At 37.3% G+C, this 21,542-nt stretch overlaps 2 protein-coding genes and 1 long non-coding RNA gene across 3 annotated transcripts; 2 read left to right on the top strand and 1 right to left on the bottom strand.

Moving 5' to 3' along the window:
• Positions 1-3,914: 3,914 nt before the first annotated feature.
• On the bottom strand, positions 3,915-4,314 carry LOC139125215 (uncharacterized). Its single transcript, XR_011550159.1, has 2 exons — positions 4,129-4,314; positions 3,915-3,952 (listed from the first exon to the last, which is right to left on the bottom strand). It is a non-coding gene; the product is annotated as an uncharacterized lncRNA (long non-coding RNA).
• A 5,701-nt stretch (positions 4,315-10,015) lies between these two features.
• Positions 10,016-15,159, top strand: LOC139125451 (uncharacterized). Its single transcript, XM_070691533.1, has 3 exons — positions 10,016-10,083; positions 11,858-11,937; positions 13,878-15,159. The coding sequence occupies exons 1-3, from the start codon at positions 10,016-10,018 to the stop codon at positions 15,062-15,064; spliced, it is 1,335 nt and encodes a 444-aa protein (XP_070547634.1). The 3' UTR covers positions 15,065-15,159.
• Positions 15,160-15,329: 170 nt separating this feature from the next.
• On the top strand, positions 15,330-19,936 carry LOC139125487 (uncharacterized). Its single transcript, XM_070691552.1, has 4 exons — positions 15,330-15,498; positions 15,649-15,729; positions 16,376-17,668; positions 18,488-19,936. The coding sequence occupies exons 3-4, from the start codon at positions 16,705-16,707 to the stop codon at positions 18,646-18,648; spliced, it is 1,125 nt and encodes a 374-aa protein (XP_070547653.1). The 5' UTR covers positions 15,330-15,498; positions 15,649-15,729; positions 16,376-16,704; the 3' UTR covers positions 18,649-19,936.
• The last annotated feature ends 1,606 nt before the right edge of the window (positions 19,937-21,542 follow it).

Genomic DNA, 21,542 nt, shown 5'->3' with positions numbered 1-21,542 from the left:
GATACTGCCCCGTGTTGTTGACGTGGTCTTGCACAGAGTGTCCAGTGAGAGGCTTCTGGCATATGTGGCAGGTCGTGGCAGAATGATGGGACTTGCAGTCCTCCAAGGTCAAGGGCAAGTCTTCGGGGTGGCAATGATTTGCTTGATCTTGCGCTCCTCTGCTTGGCCAGCTCTGAGGAAAAGTCCTGGTGGGTTTGGCCCGCTGTACTCCACAAGGGTTGATACGCCATCACAATTCATGACCATAATACAGGAGTTACAGCACTCATGATGCTTGGTCACCTCGGTGTTACTGGCCGTGAGGTTGACCTCATGGCCCTCCAACTTAGTGATCAGGGCCTCAAAGTCAGTGTAGATCACAGAAGGCACAGGAAGCTGCTTGTGGTTATTCCTGAAGGCAAGTTTGTTTTTGCCCTTTTCTGGCGTCTCGACCCTCATGACTGTCTTGCCGATCCCCCTACACTAAGGCTTGTGGGACTCCAGCAGGTTTGCCAGGTGTATCAATGGAGGAAGTGTACACAGTAGTGTGTGGGGGGTGTGTTTTTTGACCGGACATTAAAGACTTGGTAGTAAAGGGAAAGCAACTCCACACATCGTTCATATTTGGGTTGTTTGCGTTTTTTGTATGATATTGTGTACAATATAAGTGTATATCCTGTTTGGCTGTTTTATGTAAATTGTTGCTTAGCCATGGCGAGACGTACCCGTAATCTACGTGTCTTGTGTTAATGCGAGTTGGGCGGAGAGACTATTGTGACACTACGATCCTTTGGCGCTACGTTTCGAAAACAGAGTTTTCTTCATCAGTCGCTTAAAATTCATTTTTGTTCGGTGAGACGTGTTGAATGGTTGATTGTTTTTATTTTGTAATATGTTGTTCCACTTGAGTTCGTTCAAATAAGGAGGCTAAAATATCTACTGTTTGATCTCGTTGTGTTTGTATAGGTTCTTGTGAACCTGAAATTGAGCTATTGTAGTTTTTGTGAAGTCTAGCGCTTATAAGTGTGTCGCCAATATTTCTGTTCGTCTATATGCGATTATTGGTTTGTTTTGGAACAGTTTTTTAGTGTTTCGCTTTTTTCAAGTTCACGCCAGTTTTCTGTCAGGGCTTGCTTCATTTTTTCGTTTCTATGTAAGGGCTGTATGTTGTTATGAAGACTATTGTATTGTTGGTGGCGTTATTTTTTTTTTTTGTTGTTCAAACAGTCTTTTTCTGTTTTTATGATCTGTCTCTCTGATAATGCGTTCTATTTCATTTTTCTTATATTGTCGGTCTTGTAATTTTGCACTAAATTGTTTGACTTTCTAGGTAAAATCGGTTTCGTCGTTACATGCTCTGATGAATCGTAATGTTTCACCTTTGATCAGACCATTGAATGTTGCTGCCGGATGGCATGAGCTTCTTTGTAAGAATTGGAATGTATCTGTTGGCTTTGTGTGTCTTGACATCGAGAATATTCTCTTTGTTGTATCGACGACCTTTGTAGATAGTCAGGTCTAAGTATGTGATTTCTTGACAGCAGCTTTCAAACGAAAATTTGAAAGTGGGATGCAGTTTGTTTATGTTTGATATGAATTCATTGAGTTCGTGTTGTGTTCCGATGAAAATCAGAAAAATATCGTCCCTGAACCTCAGCCAGGTCGATTTTTGTTGTTTATGTTTCTGTATTATTCTCATTTCTGTCTCGTGGAATGTGATGTCCGCTAACTGTAGCGAAGATAGCGAACCCATTGAACACCCCAAGATTTGCTGGTAGAATTCATCGTTGAATTCGAAGGTTGTTTTTTTAAGATTATTTCTAGCAGAGCTATCATCTATTTCGTAGGTGGTTGCTTGATTATGTAATTGTTTGATGATCTTTCCTGATTTAATGCTCTGCCGACTGATTCAATTGCCTCATCATGTGGTGTATTCGTGTACATGGAATTTACATCCAGTGTTACTAGTGTCGTATTGGCCGGAATTTTGATTGTCTCAATTTTTTGTATACAGTCTGTTGTATCTTTGATGTATGTTGGTTGTTTCTTGACGATTTGTTTGAGAAAATGGTCAATGAACTCTGATATGTGAAATGTTGGACTGGAGCATCCACTTATGATTGGCCGTCCTACGAATATAGCTCCTGGTGGCGGCACTTTGTGAATTGTCGGTAGAAGGTACCAGAGTGGTGTTCTTATTTTCTATTGACTGGATTCAGATATTCATATGTGTAATTGTCAATGTGTCTTTCATTGTACATTTCTGTTATGAGATTGCATATGTCTTGTATTGTATTTTTTGTGTCATCTGTTGCCAATTTTGTGTAGTATCGTTGATCGTTTAGGCGACGTTGACATTCTCTTATGTAATCATCAGTGTTTAAAATTGCTGTCCCCCATCCTTTATCAAATTTATAGTTTGATGGTTATCTTCTTATTTTTGATAGCGTTTTCAACGCTATTTTTTCTGCACGTGTCATGTTGTTTTTTGTGTTTCGAATCGGTGTGTTAACAATAGCCAATTTTGTCGCTTCCAAATAATTTTCACCTGTGTGTCTGAAGTCACTTGTGTGTTATGCAGTTTTCCTAGAATATGAGTGGGATCCCCCGTCACCTGTGTGTCTGAAGTCACTTGTGTGTTTGAGAACTTCACTTGTATGCGTCGCTGTTTCAACGCATGCGCATTCAGTCTCAGTGATATCTGTATCTTTGAATTGTATGTGTGTCGGCTCACTTGTGTAGCGAAGCTCACATGTGTGTCGCGAAGCTGAACTCACTCGTGTGTTTGAGAAATCTGCATGTACTCTGTATCTCCGTGATACGTATCGTCGTCAATGTTGACAGTGTGCAGTAATTGTGGGAATGTGTTTGTGTATAAGTTTGTGCGTCCTTTGTTGGTATGTCTCATGAGCCGACCTTCCACCAATGTCGTCTGGATGTCCTGTACTGAATGTATATGTGCTCGTGTATTCTCACAGATACCGTGTGTACGTTAACTCGTATATATATGTATGTCCGTATGTGTCTACATATACAAACATGTATGTATGTATGTTTGATGTGTACATATGTACGTACGTACGTATGTATGTATGTATGTATGTATGTATGTATGTATGTATGTATGTATGTATGTATGTATGTATGTATGTTTGAATGTATGTATGTATGTATGTATGTATGTATGTATGTATGTATGTATGTATGTATGTATGTATGTATGTATGTATGTATGTATGTATGTATGTATGTATGTATGTATGTGTGTATGTGTGTGTGTGTGTGTGTGTGTGTGTGTGTGTGTGTGTGTGTTTATCAATTGTATGTGTGTACGTGTTGTGTGTGTGTGTGTGTGTGTTGATGTATCCAGGCAGAGACTATGATGTGATAAGTAATGCACGTTTTAAATGTGTAAACTAATTATTTTACATTCGGCGCCCCATAGTCTTCTGCAAACATGTGATTTTAGTCGACCAATACGGCCACGAACTATTTACCTCACAGATTTGACCCATTCCGACAGTGTGTCTAGCTCTACATCCTCCCTTTTAGCCCATTTCCTGGCATATTCTTCAACAGAGTCCATAATGATCTTAAAATAATGGTTCCAGTTGATCCTGCGAGGTTCTCTGAACTTGGGTCCACAAGATAATATCTTACGAAGGTGGTGATGTTCAACCAAGTTCAGATCACCGGTGATGACATGGCCAACTGGAGTATATTTGAAGGGAGATGTAGAGCAGTCGCAGGATGCTGGTGTTTGAAGGAATTCATCAATTTTAAGTGCCGCAATGCCTTATTGTTATTGAATATTTTATTGGAGATTGTCTTGGTGTACCGATATGACAGAATAGGTACAGACTGTGTGGCGGAGTCCAGTTACTTTTGTATCCGCTAAGTGCCAACCACTCCAAGAAATAACCACCCTCAGTTGCTTTAGTTTAGAGTAGATTTATTCAAGAAGCGGTGAAAACTGGGTAAATAAAGAGATTAAAATACAAGGTCATTCATTGTCTACATCGGAGAGTCGAGGTAAATCAAGTCCAAAGTAAACGGAATAAAAGAACTAAATTCTACTAAAATATCTAAATACTGCATTCAAAATGGTCCTCTAAATAATTGGAAAGTCATAAAAGGAAATCAACTTACATCGTTGCGCCTACAGTCCTACTTTTGGCTGGAGTGTTAGTGAGATCCACGTGGCATGTCTACTTGCTTTAAGACAGTGGAAGAAAAACGTGTCTGCGTAGGTGTAATTTAATCTTTAACCTTTTAATTGTTTTATCAAGAAGTTTCTTGACCTTTGTGTCAGAGGGCCTTAAGAAAGATAGAGGGCGATCTTCTGAAAATCTAGTAAGGGTCATGAAGGGTCAATTCAAAACAGACTGGTTCTTAAAGTATACAGGTATAGTTGATGTAACCTTTTTGTTGTGAAGTATATTGCTGATATTAATGGCATCAATTCCTTTGTTAGTAAATGGAAGATGTATGAAATGACGATGATCATCAGTCATAGGTTCAGCACGAACAGGCTTGTATAGTCTGTATAGTGCAATATCAGCAATAATACTGACCAGTCTGTACGGTTGTTTGTTCGGATCTGTCAAAGACAATCCCAATGCATAGGCATGCAACCTTCTCAAGTCCTTGATGGAAAGAGCAAATAATGAAGTACGAATGTAATGGAGACCTAAAGGCTTCTGTAATAAAAGAAGCATTTCATGAAATTTGTCATGGCAGTTGGAGGTAGATGTATTCAATTTAGGCCGATGGTAACGCCTATGACCATGACTGAAAGAGGCCCATCACATTCACTAGCGATGTTCTCGTTTTCAGTTTAGTATTGACACGGCAGGAATAAAACATTAGGAGCGCCAAAAGAGGCTACACCTGATAGCCGAAATTGACGTCAACACTGAACAGTGACCGAGAACCGGTAAATACATGTAATGTCTTCAAATGAGACATCAGAATGGCTAGACTTGGAGAGGGGGGGTTACACAGGCGGGAACCAATTGAAGTCTTTCGGATATGGCGTTTGTTGCCCATTGGCGCTACATAGATATCGAAAATGTAAAGATACTTTCCTGAAATTTAACTAGCCTTATAATAAGAGAAGAACAAAACCACAAGTATTAGAGTTACTCTTCAGGTTCAGATATCGCAAGTTTGCTATTCAAGTTAGACTGGACTATACTGAAAGAAGATGATCTCCGTTGTCTTCTGTTTCAAGGTTTCTTATGATCGGTGATGCCATTTTTAATTTATTTTATAAACACAGATTAAAGCACCAAACTGCCTTAACTTTCCCGCTGGTCACAGAGTTTAATACTATATATTTCCAAGGACAGGCACAAGATATCAACTTATGTGACGTCCATCGAGTTCCCGGTGGCTAAGTGTCACAGACCGCTTCACTTGCAATCGAGGCCACTCAAATATAACACCCAAACTCGATTTGTTTGAGTTTTTAATTATAACATACAGCAGTACTGATCACACAGTACTGCAGTACTGATCACACAAACCAAATGTTGTCTCCTTAGGCCTACTAGGCTAATACTGTCCATGTACAACATACCATTAAACATCAAACAAGAATGAGAGCAACACACCTCTAAACCTATGGAGCTAAAAAATTAGCGCCATGCTAAACCAAAGCCATCCGATTGTTTCGTATCTCAGGCACATTCGTTTTTATTTCGCCAAATGTACAAAGTTTAAATTTATTCCGCACTTCACATCACTTTCTTAAAGTTGTCTTTGGTCTTTTCTTTTTCGTAGAAAAAGTGGACGTATGGATATTTACAAATCCTGCCGGTTTTCTGATTAGTGACTGTTGGTTCTGGTTTTGTGACGTTATCAGTGCGAAGTCAATGTGATAGTGATTGAACATGTGAGTTTACGGAAGTTCTCTTTTTGGAGGTGGCTGCGATTGAAGCTGCCGATTCTTTAGTTCCATCTTTTGAAGTCATATAGAATGTAGTTGTAATGGGCTAGTGTAAATTAATATTAGTACAAAATCAATCAACATCGAACTAAATGGAGAAACGCAATGACATAAAAGAGAAGCTTACTCAGGGACAATTTCCATGCCAGCCAAGTTGACATAAAATGCTTTACCTAGTTTCAGTATCAACGCACGAATGCCATTGTGGAAGAAAAAAGAAAGTAGTTATTATGTCAGAGAAATTACAGCTTGAATTTGTTCTCTAAACTAGGAGAAACTATGCATGAAAGTGATGTGTTATAATAATAATAATAATAGTTTATTGCGTTCAAAGGCCTCTGGTCCATATACAAGATTCGAAAAAAATATATATATACAATGAGTTGAAGTCATACACATTGTAGCGACACACTATTTAGCATGTATTGTCTTCCTCTTGGAAAAAGCTTTGAAAATACATTTACAGAGATTGAGTAAAGCTAATGGTAAAATTCCACAACGAAAACGAGCAAAAGTTTGAATATATTAAATATTAAAGTCAAGTGAAAGGTATTTCTCTGATTCTAGTAAAGTTTTGAAATAAGTGTAGGTGCGAAGTTTTGGTTTTTGAGTTATTTCTAAATTGCCTTTGTTGTTCACACAAAGCTGACACTCGTGACACGAATTCAAGCAAAAACTTGTTTTTATGACCATTCTCCTGGATTATCCAGGCATACCCAAAGCCGTAGGAAAACAAAACATTTTTCAGGGACGTAGCCCAGGTGTGCTGCCCATATTATTAGTAATAGTATTAGTAATAGTAATAGTAATAGTATTAGTAATGAGAACAGAAATAAGTCGGCAAGTAAGGGAGCACAGTTAGTGCCCATGGGAATTCCTATACACTGTTGGTAAATGTGTCCTCCAAATTCAACAAATATGTTGTCAATTAGGAATCAAGCATACTGATAATGTCTTTCTCGGTATAAAACACTTTAGCGTTAGTAATATTTTTAACAAAATATGTAGAATTATACCCTAATACCACATATTTGTAACGGCGTGAACCGTTTTTGTAGAAAAATGCTTGGTTGATGATGTTTTTCAAGCGTTCTTTTAATTTATCATGTGGTATTGTGGTATACAATGTGGAAAAATCGAAAGTTTTAATATATGTTATTTTTGAAACTGATCTTGATTTCAAATTTTCCAAGAGTTCCTTCGAATTTTTTAATATCCACATTTGATTTATACTACTCCGAGCAGGATCTTCAAATGTTCAACAACAGAGTTATCGAAGATACTGACATCTGTTCTTTGTACTGTTAAACGGGGACTTCAAGCATACTGTGATGTATGTGATGACTTTCCTATTATCGAACAGGGGCAGTATATTAAAATACCGCAAAAATTAATTTATTTTCAGTTCCGTCACTTTTACTTCCATTCCACATTACTTTGCAATTCTTTACTGCTTGCGTACATTAAAAAGATAATGTCATCTACCCTAATGAGTCTGTAGACCTCTCTAATATTCGTGCATTCCTTACAAAAATAATCTCCTCACATAGCCATTCACACGTCATGCTTTTACTTTACACATAAAGGACTCGAACTCAACTGCCATCGAATATCGCAATCGACACCAATTTGAAACGTTATATTTCATGTGTTATCTGTTGCAATTCCATTTATTTCCGCGACTTTTACATGGGTATCGATTATTAAAATGCCTAGGGTCATTGAGATCAACGCGATATTCACAATATTGAGGTAGGAGGGTACAGACAAAAGTATAGTGGTGCACAAGTTTCGTTAATTTAGGCAACATCGTGATGTCCAACGCAATTTTTCCTTTACATTTTGCTATTGGAACGCATGCACGATACCATTAACTTTGCAAAATTTAACAAGCTCAACCTGAGTTTCACTGGCAGGCCAGTGAAACTCAGGTTGAGCTAATGATTTTTTTACTGTAAGCCCCTGTACTAGTGACTCAAAAATTATTTGCAAACCCCTGCATGTCAAACGTTAAATATATTATTTCCCTATACGACAAGTGAGCGTAATCGAGCTAGAAGCTAGTAGAACCAGGCTATTTTTATCAGCTAATCCCAATTACGAGGATCAATTAGCACCTCTATAAACGTCTCCTCCCAACAGCTACAGTCACTCCACAGAACTGCGGGAAACCGTTGTTCATGGTCTGATGACGCGTCATCGGCTAACTTGCCATAACGATAATTTATATAGTTCTGTATGTAAGGCTTTGTTTGCCGTGTTGGATATTCAGCCCCGGCCCCCGACTACAATTATTGAAGCTATGTAGGCCTTTATTAAAGTGGCAACTCCAGGCACCTGTGGGCAGACTGATAACTTCCTGGCAGCTTTTTTCTCATAGAGGTTTCATTTTCAAACTTCGAAAAGTATGATCAGCGTAAGCTGTGTAAGCACGTATTAGAATTGAGTTAAATTGTAGTTGTAGGTATAACTATAGAATCATTGTAGTCTTTGATCGTGCAAAACTGCCCTTAATCTAGAGTTACATTGCCAAAGTTCAAGGCTGCTCTTTTGCGTGACGATTACCTGACATAGAGGTAAAGTCTCCCCATGCTCCATAGCAGAGTCACTGTGCTCGCACTCTAGGGTGTTCAAGCCACAGAGGTATAAGGTACCTCCATGTTCAAACTGAAGCAAGGTCAGTGTGAAAGAAGCTACTCACGTAGCACTATACACATTCTGCGCTTATTTTAGACTAAATAGATTCCGCAAATAATTATCAATGCTGTCGACAGTTATACACAACTACACCCGATCAACATTCACGTAAATTCAGAATTACATGTCAGCGGATCCCGGGGTCCCATCGCAGAGGCAATTGAGTCCGACTCGTGTTTTGAACAAATATGTTGTTCGGAGTACTCTTTGATACCTTATATATAGGTAGCTAAATGGTCATTCATAATGTTACTCAGATGACTACATGACTACATGATTCCCGTATTACAGTTGACGTAGATTGTATGTAATTGTGTGCTATCATTTGGTTCATTTTAACGTTAATTGACTCTTAATAAGCTAATCAAGGTCATAACTCCCGTTTTTTGACATAACTATATCTATGCCGGTCGATATTGAGTGTTTATGGCGTCCCCGTTTACTTTGACTAATACTTTGAATCAGTGGACGTCCCAGCCCGAACGGTCACTTGCCGAGTTTTAAAACCTGGTGAATTAAGTTATTCACACTGCAGCCAGATGTAATATTCTATTCTCCATTATGTAACGATGAATACAAAATGTCTTATTCATATATTTATTTGGACGAATATAACAACATTTAGTGATTGGAAATAAGTGTGTTCCATAATTTCCAACAGCGACTTCAATGATAAATTCACTTAGTCTTTCACTCTTACACAGCACATACCTGCCATAACTAGCCAAATGGCAACTTGTTCTTCCAAACTATCATATCTGTTTCCTCTGTGTCTTCATCTCACTTTGTTTCCTCTGCCAAGCTTTCACTTTTTCACTGGCATACCCCCAACCCCTACACAGAGAAAGCTGGATCCAAACACTCTCCCTGCACTTCAGGCAGGCTTTTGTGCCACCCCTTCTGAAGCCTAGCACGATGGATTCTACAAAACTCGTTCATGCAGCTCCGGCCCCACAGCTGCCAAGAGCCCATCAGTAGCCACTTGCACACGTCTTTTCCCTTCATCAAATAAGGTATACGCTTCATCATATATCTTACAGTACAAAAACTGCAGATTATAAAAAGTATGCCACTCTGCAAAGGGTTAGGAGGTAAAGGGAGGGCGTTCTCACTATAATTCAAGAACCGGTAGTCTTCTCCTGCTTAACCTACCATTGGCGAGAGTTGCGTGTTTGGGGCCTGCCGGAGTTGCATGTTGTGAGGTTCCTGTGTGAAATGGAGGGCTTAAAAAGGAGATGCGGTCCACAACCGGCAGTTTGTATACTACTGGTGAATACTTACACCATAAGGAGGAAGATCGATATTGCTGGAAACATTTCCTTTAAAGAATCTTCCTTTTATGCCATTTTGATCCCATTTCATACAATTAATACTATACTGTTTTATAGAATGCTATTGGACGATTTTCATCGGGACTACAATCCGATGCGAAGAGCCAACACAACAACCTTCGCAAAGTGAGGGTGAAATCGAATTAGAAAATAGACAATGCAAAAAGAATGCTCGTATATGTGCAGTCAGAGAAGGCAAGTATACATTTAAATAGCTATCCTTTTCCTTCTTCCACTTCTTCATCGGACATTTTAATATTTAACTAAAATTATCTCAACAGTTTTAATTTTACTTGAAATGTACATGCAATATTTAATTGTTCTTTAATGGCTATGTTAAACTACTTGGTCTCTGCTTGTGTCAATACAATACACTTAAAGAATGCTTTGTAACATTACATGTAGGACATATGCATATCATCTGTGGAATTACGTATTTAAAGTTTTTAATTTCAGACGGCGTCATTCTGATAGCAGGCACTGGGTGGTGGCCGAGAACAGGTGACCTTTCCCGGAACATCATTCAGAAAGATATATCAACTCTACTAAAAAAGACATGGCATAGTGTTTACATAACCGTGTTTGATGCATCTGAGGAAGAATTCAGGGATGCAAGAAAACATGGAATTGACTTAATCAACGCTACAGCAGGGTCGAAAGACATACCTTATTCAGAGAGGCTACTTCTTCACCAGCATCACTTTCCGACTCTTAAAATGTTCCAAAACATCTCTGTCATCATTGGGTATGCCGATGATGAACATCTTCCAGGCGCTGCTCTGAATATTCGAGATTCTTACTTTCCAGACGCTAGTTTTGTACTGTTTCTGACCCACATACCAGAGGATACTCACAACAAACCTTCTGTTATTGAAAGCATTGCCAACAAGATCCTTCAGCACGCTCGCTCTGCAAACTTGCTTATTTCAATTGGACATAAAATATATTCCCACTTTAGGAACAAATTTCGTACCATTACTAAAACAGATTTTACTCCAAATCATTTGCAGTTTATTCCTGGCGTGGATGATGCAATATTAAATACCGAAATTTTTTGTCCGTTTGTTGAAGGAAAGATTGAAATTCTATCTTTCGATTTCGCTGCTAAGAATGTATCGGACTGCATAAAAAATTCTGAAATTACCGCTCTTGCAGTCGGTAAACTTGCTAATGACACTGTAACAATGAATACTGTGATAACAAGTTTTGAATGGAAAATCCGTGGATTACCAGAGGAAATTGCATGTGAATGCCAAGATAAATTAAGGATAAAAAGTGAATCACCTCATGTTTCCGTTAAAGCATACTCACTCTCACGTGACGCATTTGAAACAATATCAAATGACTTTAAACAATGTCACCTACATTTATTCACACCTGAACAAGATCCGTTTGGAATGATTACTCTCCTATCGATTGCAGCTGGTGTACCAACAGTAATAACTCCACACTCTGGCATTGCCGAATATTTAAAGAAGACATGAGGAAACAATACAAGGAGATAGTAGTGAACGAATTTGGAATAGGTGAAGATCCAGCAAAGATCGCCAGTAAACTGCAAAAAAAATATCTCATCTTCTTGGAAATCAAAAATCGTATGAAATATTTTTCAATCATGCCAAAACACTCCAAAAAAAATTGATAGTGTCCATAAGAGAGGGATATATTTACGAGTCACATAAAATTTGTCGAAAAAAATCAAAAAAGAAGTCTACGCAAAGTCACAAGAAAGATATTTTGCAAAAGGTGAGAATGTTAAGGTTTTTTCCTTAGACTCCAGAATGATGCTTAAGTAGTCCCGTCTAGTTGTTAAATTATGTTAAAGGATTAAAAGATATAAAGAACAGCGATGCTAGTTTGTACTTAAAAGTTTGATATTGTTCCCATTGATATTTGACAGACGGCAACATTCGGAAACAAGAGCATCTTACAAATCTGGAACGGCTGGTGGCACAGATGATATCTCCCTGACTGAGATCGGTAAGTTAGGAGAAACGTAATGAAGTCGAAAATCTTAAGTCTCCTGGTCGATGTCAGCTAACAGAAAAGTATCTTGTATGTGAGTAAATAGATATTTGTCTAAAAACGAGCAAATACTTAAATAACAAAGATAAGAATTACTTTGTTAAAATCATTTAATGGTATTGACGCTATGGAGTTCGAAATTAACTAGTATAAAAAGATAGCAACAGATGAGTAGACTTAAAATGTTCTGAAGGATTACTTAGCAATAATCAGCGAATATGATGCGCCAGTAACACTGTTTTGTCACTGCGGGCCCAAATGATGCCTAATTAGGCAGTATTCCGCGAAGCATAATTCCTACCTGACAGTGCTTTCTGTCGGTTAACGTTGCTATTGACGACATCGAGCGGTGTATCAATTTATTTCCAATAGTATATCGATCGAAATCTGCTCGCGTGCCGCTCCTGTAATCGGTTCACCTCGTGAATACTTCCACATTTACTCATATATTGACGTTTATGCCATACTGCCAACGTATCTGATGGTTTCTTGTACTTAAATTAAATCGACGACACTTTTTTTTCAGTTTTTCTGATACGTTTACGTTTCAGCATATTTTTGCGTACTTTTTCCACGTTTGGCGCCATTGTGAGCAGGGAACAGCCTGCAAGTGAGCAAGACAACCGTGTATCAATTTCGGATAAAGAATATCGATCGATAACGTTCACTACACGATTAGAGTGGAGACTGTGCCCGTTAATCTCCGTTCCGTGTTATTTTTCCAATTTTCTGCAAATTTCACCCAAATTTGGATAAACTACAGTAACTTGACAGGTATTTGGTCTATACAAATTACGAGACGCTTACTGATTACAATGCGTTCATTTAAAACCCTTGTTCTGTATATGTAAACGCTGTCAGATCGCCATTTTATTGACAGCAGGAGTAAATTTCAGTGATCGGAATAAATACAATGCAAATAAAACAAGTTTCGTCAAGAAGTTTAAAAATCTAAAACCAAATGAAGTCTGTATAGCAATCAAAGGATCACCGTGTCACTTTGCACCGTTATAGGTTCAGATTGAGGAATTTAAATCGGCGAGAAGTGTGCAATATGTTTTTACATTAGACGCCATTGTTTTCGATCGGAAATCGAGGTTATTTGCCGCGTCGTAAAATGAAAAATACATCTGAAAAAATCGTTGGTTTAACTTTTTCATTTCGCCGTTATTTCTTAAAATATTTGAGATAACACATCTCATGACGGTTAACTAAAACTTTATGTTTTTTTTGAGTTTCCCTCTTATTTTATGAAATGACAAGTTAACGATCTTTTGTGCTGTTGGCTGTGTTTTCACCTATTTTTGCATATGACTATTATCGCTTAGGTATTTTAGTAATTTGTCCGTGGAATTCTTGCCAAAATATCATAATTGAAAGGGCAACATATAAAGGAAATGGAATAGGTAACTTTTTCATCAATGTTTAACTGTGCAGCGAGGAAATCCGGCGAAATTTTCAACACGACGCGGGAGGTGGATTTTACTCTCTGTACGCGTACTCAACGTATGTATGGCGAAAAGTGTATTGCCCAAAATAGGGCGCCTTTGAGCCGTAGTGTGTAATATTCATTTCATAGCGATAGATCATTGATCAGTTGTATCATTCGTACACTTGGCGGGACTCATTTTGTTGTTGTGGAATATTTCTAATTGTCTTGGTTATGTAACTTACGTTTAGTAGTGTCAAGCGATAACGGTATCTCCCATTTTGTTTTCAATTTTAATGGGAAGGGTCGTACCCTCTGCAGAAATTGGTAAACGTGAAGGAAATGTGAAGCAAATTCATTGCTTGTGTCAATCAAAGTACCTAAAGTATGCTTTGTATGATTACTTGTACCGTAGGGATACAGGCATTACATGTATTTTATAACATATTTAATTTTTTCATTTCAGACATCGTCTTTCTGATAGCAGGCACTTGCTGGTGGCCGAAAACAGGTGATCCTTCGTGGAATATTATTCAGAAGGATATAGCAATTCTGCTAAAAACGACAGGGCATAGTGTTTACATAACCGTGTTTGATGCAACTGAGGAAGAAATCAAGGATGCAAAAAATCATGGAATTGACTTAATCAACGCTATAGAAGTGTTGCAAGACATGCCTTATTCAGAAAGGCTACTCCATCATCAGAATTACTTTCCAGCTCTTAAAGATTTCCACAATATCTCCTTCATCATTGGATATGCTGATAATGAAAGTCTTTCAGACGCTGCTTTAAGTATGCAAGAATCTTACTTTCCGGATGCTAGTTTTGTACTGTTTCTGACCCACATACCAGAGGATACTGACAAGGAAACTTCTGATATTGAAAACAATACTAATATCATCCTTCAGCACGCTCACTCTGCAAAATTGCTTATTTCCATTGGACCGAGAATATATTCGTACTTCGGAAACAAATTTCGTACAAATAAAAGCACAGATTTTGCTCAAAAACATTTTCAGTTCATTCCCGGCGTAGATGATGCAATATTACATACCAAAGTGTTTTGTCCGTTTGTAGAAGGAAAGATTGAAATTCTATCTTTCGATTTCGCTTCTAAGAGTGTGTCGGAATGCATAAAAAATTCTGAATTTGCCGCTCTTGCAATCGGTAAATTTGCTAGCGATACATTTGCAATGGACAACGTGGTAAGAAGTTTTGAGTGGAAAATCCGTGGATTACCAGAGGAAATTGCATGTGAATGCCAAGACAAAATAAGGATCAAAAGTGAATCACCTCATGTTTCCGTTAAAGCATGCCCATTATCAGGTGACGTAATTGAAACAATATCAAATGACTTTAAACAATGTCACCTACATTTATTCACACCTGAACAAGATCCGTTCGGAATGATTACTCTTCTATCGATTGCAGCTGGTGTACCAACAGTAATAACTCCACACTCTGGCATTGCCGAATATTTAAAAGAAGACATGACGGAACAATACAATAAGATAGTAGTGGAGGGATTAGGAAAACATGACGATCCCACAATGATCGCCGGCAGACTAAAAGAAACGTTTGCTAATTTCTCGAGAATCAAGACTCGTATGAAACTTTTTTTCAAAATGCCAAAACACTGCAAAAAAAGTTGACAATGTCCATAAGAGAAGGATATATTTACGAGTCACTAAAAATTTGTCGAAAAAATTCAAAGAAATTCACGCACAGTTACAAGAAAGATATTTCACGGAAGGTGAGAATGTTGAGTTTTTTTTTCTAAGAATGAAGAATTATTGTTAAGTAGTCCCGTCTAGTTATTAAATAATGTAAAAATGATTAAAAGACGTAAAGAAAACTGATGCTAGTTTGTACTTAAATGTTCGATTTTGTTTCCGTTGACGTTTGACAGACGGCAGACTTCTGGAACGAAAACAGTTTCACAAATCTCGAACGGCTGGTGGCACCGATGATATCTCCATTACTGTGAAGTTGGCTGAAGAATATATTGATAAATCACATAAAAATCTGTCAAAAAATATCACAGAACTAGTCAGCCCAAACTTACAAGAACGACGTTTTACAAAAGGTGAGAATGTTACGTTTATCCCTCGGATGCAGAATGATGCTTAAGTAGTCCCTTCTTATTGTTAAATTATGTTAAATGACAACAGTCATAAAGAAAATGATGCTAGTTTATACTCGAAACGGTCTATTTTTGTCCATTGATGTTTCACAGACGGCAAGGTTGAGACAGGAAAGCATGTAAACAAATCTGGAAATACTGGTGGAGCCGGTGATATCTCCTTAACTGAGACGAGTAAGTTATTGAAAACGATATAGGTATTCAAAAATATTAAATGTCTTGGTTGATGTCAGAAAGGTAGTCTGGCGTGTAAGTAAATAGAGATGTATCTGAAAACAAACAAACATTAGACATAACAAAGGTAAGAAGTGTTTTGTTAACAATATTTTTAATGGTATTGACGCTATGAATTCAAACTCTACTAATATAGAAAAGAGAGGAGACTTAAAATGCTCTGCTGGTGTACTTAAGGAAAATATGCAAATACACGTGCGCCAGTAACACTTTTAAGTAATATTCATTTCGTGGCCGATAAGTCATTGATCAGTTTGTGTTATTTGTATACTTGCCGGCACTAGTGTTGCTGTTTTGCAATTCCTGTTTGTTTTGGTATTTTTACTTACATTTAGTAGCGTCAAGCAATTAATAAATCTCTCTCTGTCATCCATGGTAAAGGGACGGGTCTATTCCTCTGTAGAAAATGACAAACGTGAAGGACCTGTGAAGCAAATCCAACATGTTATGCATTTTCATTGTTAACCAATTTGTAGCTCTGCTTTTGTCAATAAATGTAAATAAAGTATACTTTGAAACAGTACTTGTAACTATGGACACATACATGTCATGTATGTTATAACATATTCAAAGTTTCTCATTTCAGACGGCGTTTTTCTGATAGCAAGCACTGGGTGGTGGCCGAAAACAGCTGACTTTTCCTGGAACATCATTCAGAAAGATATATCAACTCTGCTAAAAACGACAGGGCATAGTGTTTACATAACCGCGTTTGACGTTTCTGAGGATGAAATCAGGGACGCCAGAAATCATGGAATTGACTTAATCATTGCTAGAAAATTGTCCCGAGACATACCATATTCAGAGAGGCTATTACTTCATAAGGCTTACTTTCCGACTCTACATGAGTTCAGAAACATCTCCGTCATCATTGGGTATGCTGATGATGATCGTCTTCTAGATGGTGCTCGGAGTATGCAAGAATCTTACTTTCCAGATGCTAGTTTTGTACTGTTTCTGACTAACATACCAGAAGATACTGACATGAAGCCTTCTGATATTGCAAAACTTGAACATGACATCCTAAAGAATGCTCGCTCTTCAGAATTGATTGTTTCCATTGGACGTAGAATACATGAGCACTATACAAACAGATTTCGTGCCTTTCGAGGCATGGATTTACTCCGGGACCATTTACAGTTCATTCCTAGAGTGGATGATGAAATATTAAATACTAATGTTCCTTGTCCATTTGTAAAAGAAAAGATTGAAATTCTTTCGTTTGATTTCGCTGCTAAGAGTTTGTCGGACTGCGCAAAAAATTCTCAAGTCGCCGCTCTTGCAATTGGTCAACTTGCAAATGACGCTGTTGCAACAAGCAAATCGGTCAAAGGATTTAAGTGGAAAATCCGTGGCTTACCAGTTGAAATTTTGGGAGAATGCCAAGAGCTGTTAAGGCATACAACTGACTCTTTTCACGTGTCTGTTAAAGCATTACCATTTACACGTGACATAATGTCAACAATATTGGTTGACTTTAAACAATGTCACCTACATTTAGTCACACCTGAACAAGATCAGTTTGGAATGATTACTCTTCTATCGGCCGCAGCTGGTGTACCCACAATAATGCCTCCATACTCTGGCATTGCTGATTATTTGGAAGAGGATATGATTGACCAATACAATATGATAATAGTCGAGGGATTAGGAATGCATTACGATCCAGGAAAGATCGCCGGCAAACTAAAAGAAAAAATTTCTCATATTCTCGAGAACCAAATCTCGTATGAAACCTTTTGCAATAATGCAAAAACAATGCAAAATATTTTGACAATGTCCGTAAGAGAGGAGCATATTGCCAAGTCACATGAACATTTGTTGAAGAAATTCAACGAAGAAGTACCCACAAAGTTGCAAGAACGACGTTTTACAAAAGGTGAGAACTTAAAGGCTTAAGACAAGAAAATGAACTTTATAATCTACCAAATCTCTGGTGGTTAATACGCTCAGAACTGTAAATTTTCTAAACGCTCTGATATAGGGAAACATTTTGTAACAACAGTGTCACCATTATTTACACAACTATCACATGACAGGTAATTTGCATGGCATTTCAAAAATCGGTTTTCCCTATGTTTTGTCTCAATTCTTCATAATACCTAACTCAAACTTTCTAGAATGCAAGCTGTAAAATGTTCTTCCAAAGAGTGTCTCAGATTTTTTATAATTTGGTTAGTTTTTAGGAGTATAATTTTAAAGAAATCAACAAGGATTAATTTCACCGCTCTGGAAGTTTTTCTGGCATAAAAATTGTTTTCGAAGGTTTAAAAATTGTGAGACTCACTTTTGAAGATCCTTAGGACAGCTTGCAATCAAACAAATTTCAGCCATATATCTCAAAGCACTGAAACAAAACATAGGGAAACCAGATTTTAGAAAAGGTTATGCATATTACCAGTCACGTGATAATTATGCACAAAATTGTGACAAAATCTATGGTAACCAACCTTTTCCCTATATCTAAGCTTTCCGAAAATATATAACTTACGGGGGTTGTGAGCTGATTAAGTACTGGAGAATTGGTAGCTTAAAGAGGTCAATTTCTTGTCTGGAACCTTAAGTTATTTCCTCAGAATACAGAATGATGATTCAGTAGTCCGTCTAATTGTTTAGCATGTTAAATGATGAAAGACATAAACAAAATATTGCCAGTTTGTACTTGAACGCTCTATTTTTATCCATTGATATATCACAGATGGCAAGGTTGCGACAGGAATTCATGTAAACAAATCTGGAACTGCTGGTGGTACTGGCGATATCTCCTTAACTGAGACGAGTAAGTTATGTGAAATCTTCATAAGTAGTCGAAAATATCAAGCGTCCTGCTTGATGCAAGCTGATAGAAAAGTATTCTAGTGTGTAAGAAAATTGAGATGTATCAAAAATCAAGCAAACATTTGAAATAACAGGGTAAGAACTTCTTTGTTAAGAATATTTATAATGGTATTGGTGGTATGATTCGAAGTTTACTAATATAGGAAAGAGAGGACACTTGAAACGTTCTGCAGGTTTACTGTATAATAATTTGCATTTATCCCCGAAAACGCTGTAAATGCTAGACAAGGCCCAACATCACTGGTAGTGATGCTGTGTCCCAGCCAGCTACAACATCGGCGAAATTAAGGAATACCCAACTAAGGCCTTTGTTGGTGAAATGCGCCACCAAATGGGTGACCATTTAATGAAAAAACTGTAATTTTTGTAAAATACATCAAACAGGCCACTAATTGATGACACACGAACATAGTACACAACGTGCGGCCTTACAATAACTAGCCTACTTATACGTGTGATAAAATTGTAAAGGTGAGATACATCGATTAGGCCACAAAATGGATGACCAATAAACTCACTCATAAACAAATTTTCATTACAATGATTAACATGCTCATTACTGTAAAATACATAAAGTGGGCCACAAAATGGGTGACCAGTTAACAGTCTAACAAAGAATTTACCTACACAGGTAACCCACTTAATCACGCCCCGATCTTGTGGGGCCCAAACACGCCACAAGACACACCTTGTGTCGGCCCAGCAAGAATAAACTCTACATCACTGCAGCCCTCGAGAACAGTGGCCTGTCTTGGTCGCTACATTGACTTCTGCTGTGTTGAGAAATTGGCAAATGAACTGTGCCACATGCCTGTTGCACAGATGCATGCTACATTTATATTAGCACAATACCAGTATCTATCTAGCAATAACATAACCATCCTACATATATATTTTGATTGGCTATGCTACTACCATCAGTGTTATTGCAGCAATCGAGGTAAAGCTGTAACAATTGTAAAGTCTGAAAACTACATTTTGTACTATATCTACAAACAAGTCTGGTTGACCCCCTCTCCTTATTACTACCTTGGGAAAACAAGGCACAAACTCAAATTGAGAACCTGTATTTCCTACTGTGGCTAAACACAAACCAAAGAGAGACTTTGCTCCAAAAACAGAGATTAAAAACCCCTTTTGGATGGAAAAATTCTCTCTGAAAAAGCAAAGTATACTCAATGGAATCACAATGCGTGGAAGATAGCGAAAAAATGTTAGCAATGTGAAATTGAATCTGCTAGTCTGGAGGAAGTGCAAAGTGTGACCCTAAAAACTACCTTTACTACATTAATATATTTCTAAACAGCGTCCTCCCAATCCAACAAAACATTTTTTCTCCTTATACGTTGTCACTTGAGGAACATCTTAAGGGACATCAGGTAATAAGCTAGAACGGCACAACGACCCTGCAAACAGTTACTGTGCTAACTCGTTGTGCAATATTTACAATTTACAGTCATTAAAATCAAGGATGACTATTTTTGATCATATATTTTTATACAAATGTATAAATGCAAAGTTTAATGTTAATGCTTTAGCTTCATTTTTAGTCTTCATGTACCAAGGTTTTCAACTAGGCGTACTACTTTGTTTCATGTGCCATTTGGTAGAGTTAATTGTGTTGGTGACTCTCTTCTTAGTAGAATTCCGAGACAAGCTAATTTGCTTTTAAACGAATACAATGACATTGATCCTTTTTCTGTGAATTAAAATGGTTTTAAAAATGTTTTAAAATATTGTTTTCTCAGTATTTGTTAAAGTTTGTTCGTCTTGTCTTCATGTTTTAACTCTGTATCTGTATTTTTACTACAGTCTTCCATAAATGGCCTCAGCTGTGGAAGTCATTATTAATAAAATTAAAATAAAAACATAGGGCCAAAGTCCCTAAAGCTACTATAGACATGGACACAAAATTAAGTATTTCCTGACTGTATGAAATTATCTCACTAAGGTCATCCTAGGGACATGTAAACCAAACATTAAAGCTGTCTGACCAGCGGTTTGAAAAAAAACAAGCGACTCAACAGTTGACAGAGCTCTGCTGTGTTATGTAGAGAATAACCTTTTGTGACAAATGAATTGATGAAGAAGGTCGATATCTTTGATAGCTCATTTCAGGATTGCCTGACCAAAAATGGAAAAAATTCCGTAAAAATACAGATTTGCATATTTCATCAGACTATATTAGTCTATAATAGCAAATAAACGAGAGTTAATTACCATTCTAATTAAAGTAAACAAGACTTGCTTAAATCAAGATTCACGTCATAAAAAACAGCATATCTGTCAGGTTATAAAGAATCTTGAGCTCGTTATCTTTTAATATCAGTATTTTCATCCTATTAACCAAGCACATTTAACTTTCAAATTAACATTGTAAGTAAGTTCTGTTGAATAGTTGAGACTGTACGTACTCAGAGAAAGCACACAGAAGAGACAAATGATTGAAACTTAAGAAGTTCAAGGTCATCAAAAGCATTATAAGGAATCATGTTACACTTTCATTGCACTGTATAAACAGATTGCATAATTACTATAAATAGCACATGAGGAATCTTACAGCCCAGCTTTACCATAAAAACCCTATCACTCTGACCACTCTTTTAATTGACCACTCTATTTTTTCCTCAAAAGTAATCTTCTTTTATCCTTACCAAGTCAACCATAAATGGAAATTAGAACTTTCTCTATCTCTATTTATTTGACCACCCTATCATGACAAACTATTATGAGTAATTTCTTTAGATAACATAAATGGTGGTTCAGAATATATCAAAGTTGGGATTCACGAAAGTTGCCTTTACATGTTTTAATCCTCAATTCACTATGAACTGTCAAAAAAGTTGAACTTTCTGATAATTCCACACTAAAATATTTTGGCTTTGATGATTTCCTAATTAATTCAATTATTTAAA

This window comes from Ptychodera flava (assembly GCF_041260155.1).
Source record: "Ptychodera flava strain L36383 chromosome 3 unlocalized genomic scaffold, AS_Pfla_20210202 Scaffold_25__1_contigs__length_14229661_pilon, whole genome shotgun sequence".
Classification (NCBI taxonomy): Eukaryota; Metazoa; Hemichordata; class Enteropneusta; family Ptychoderidae; genus Ptychodera; species Ptychodera flava.
This window is presented reverse-complemented; position numbering and strand designations above follow the sequence as displayed.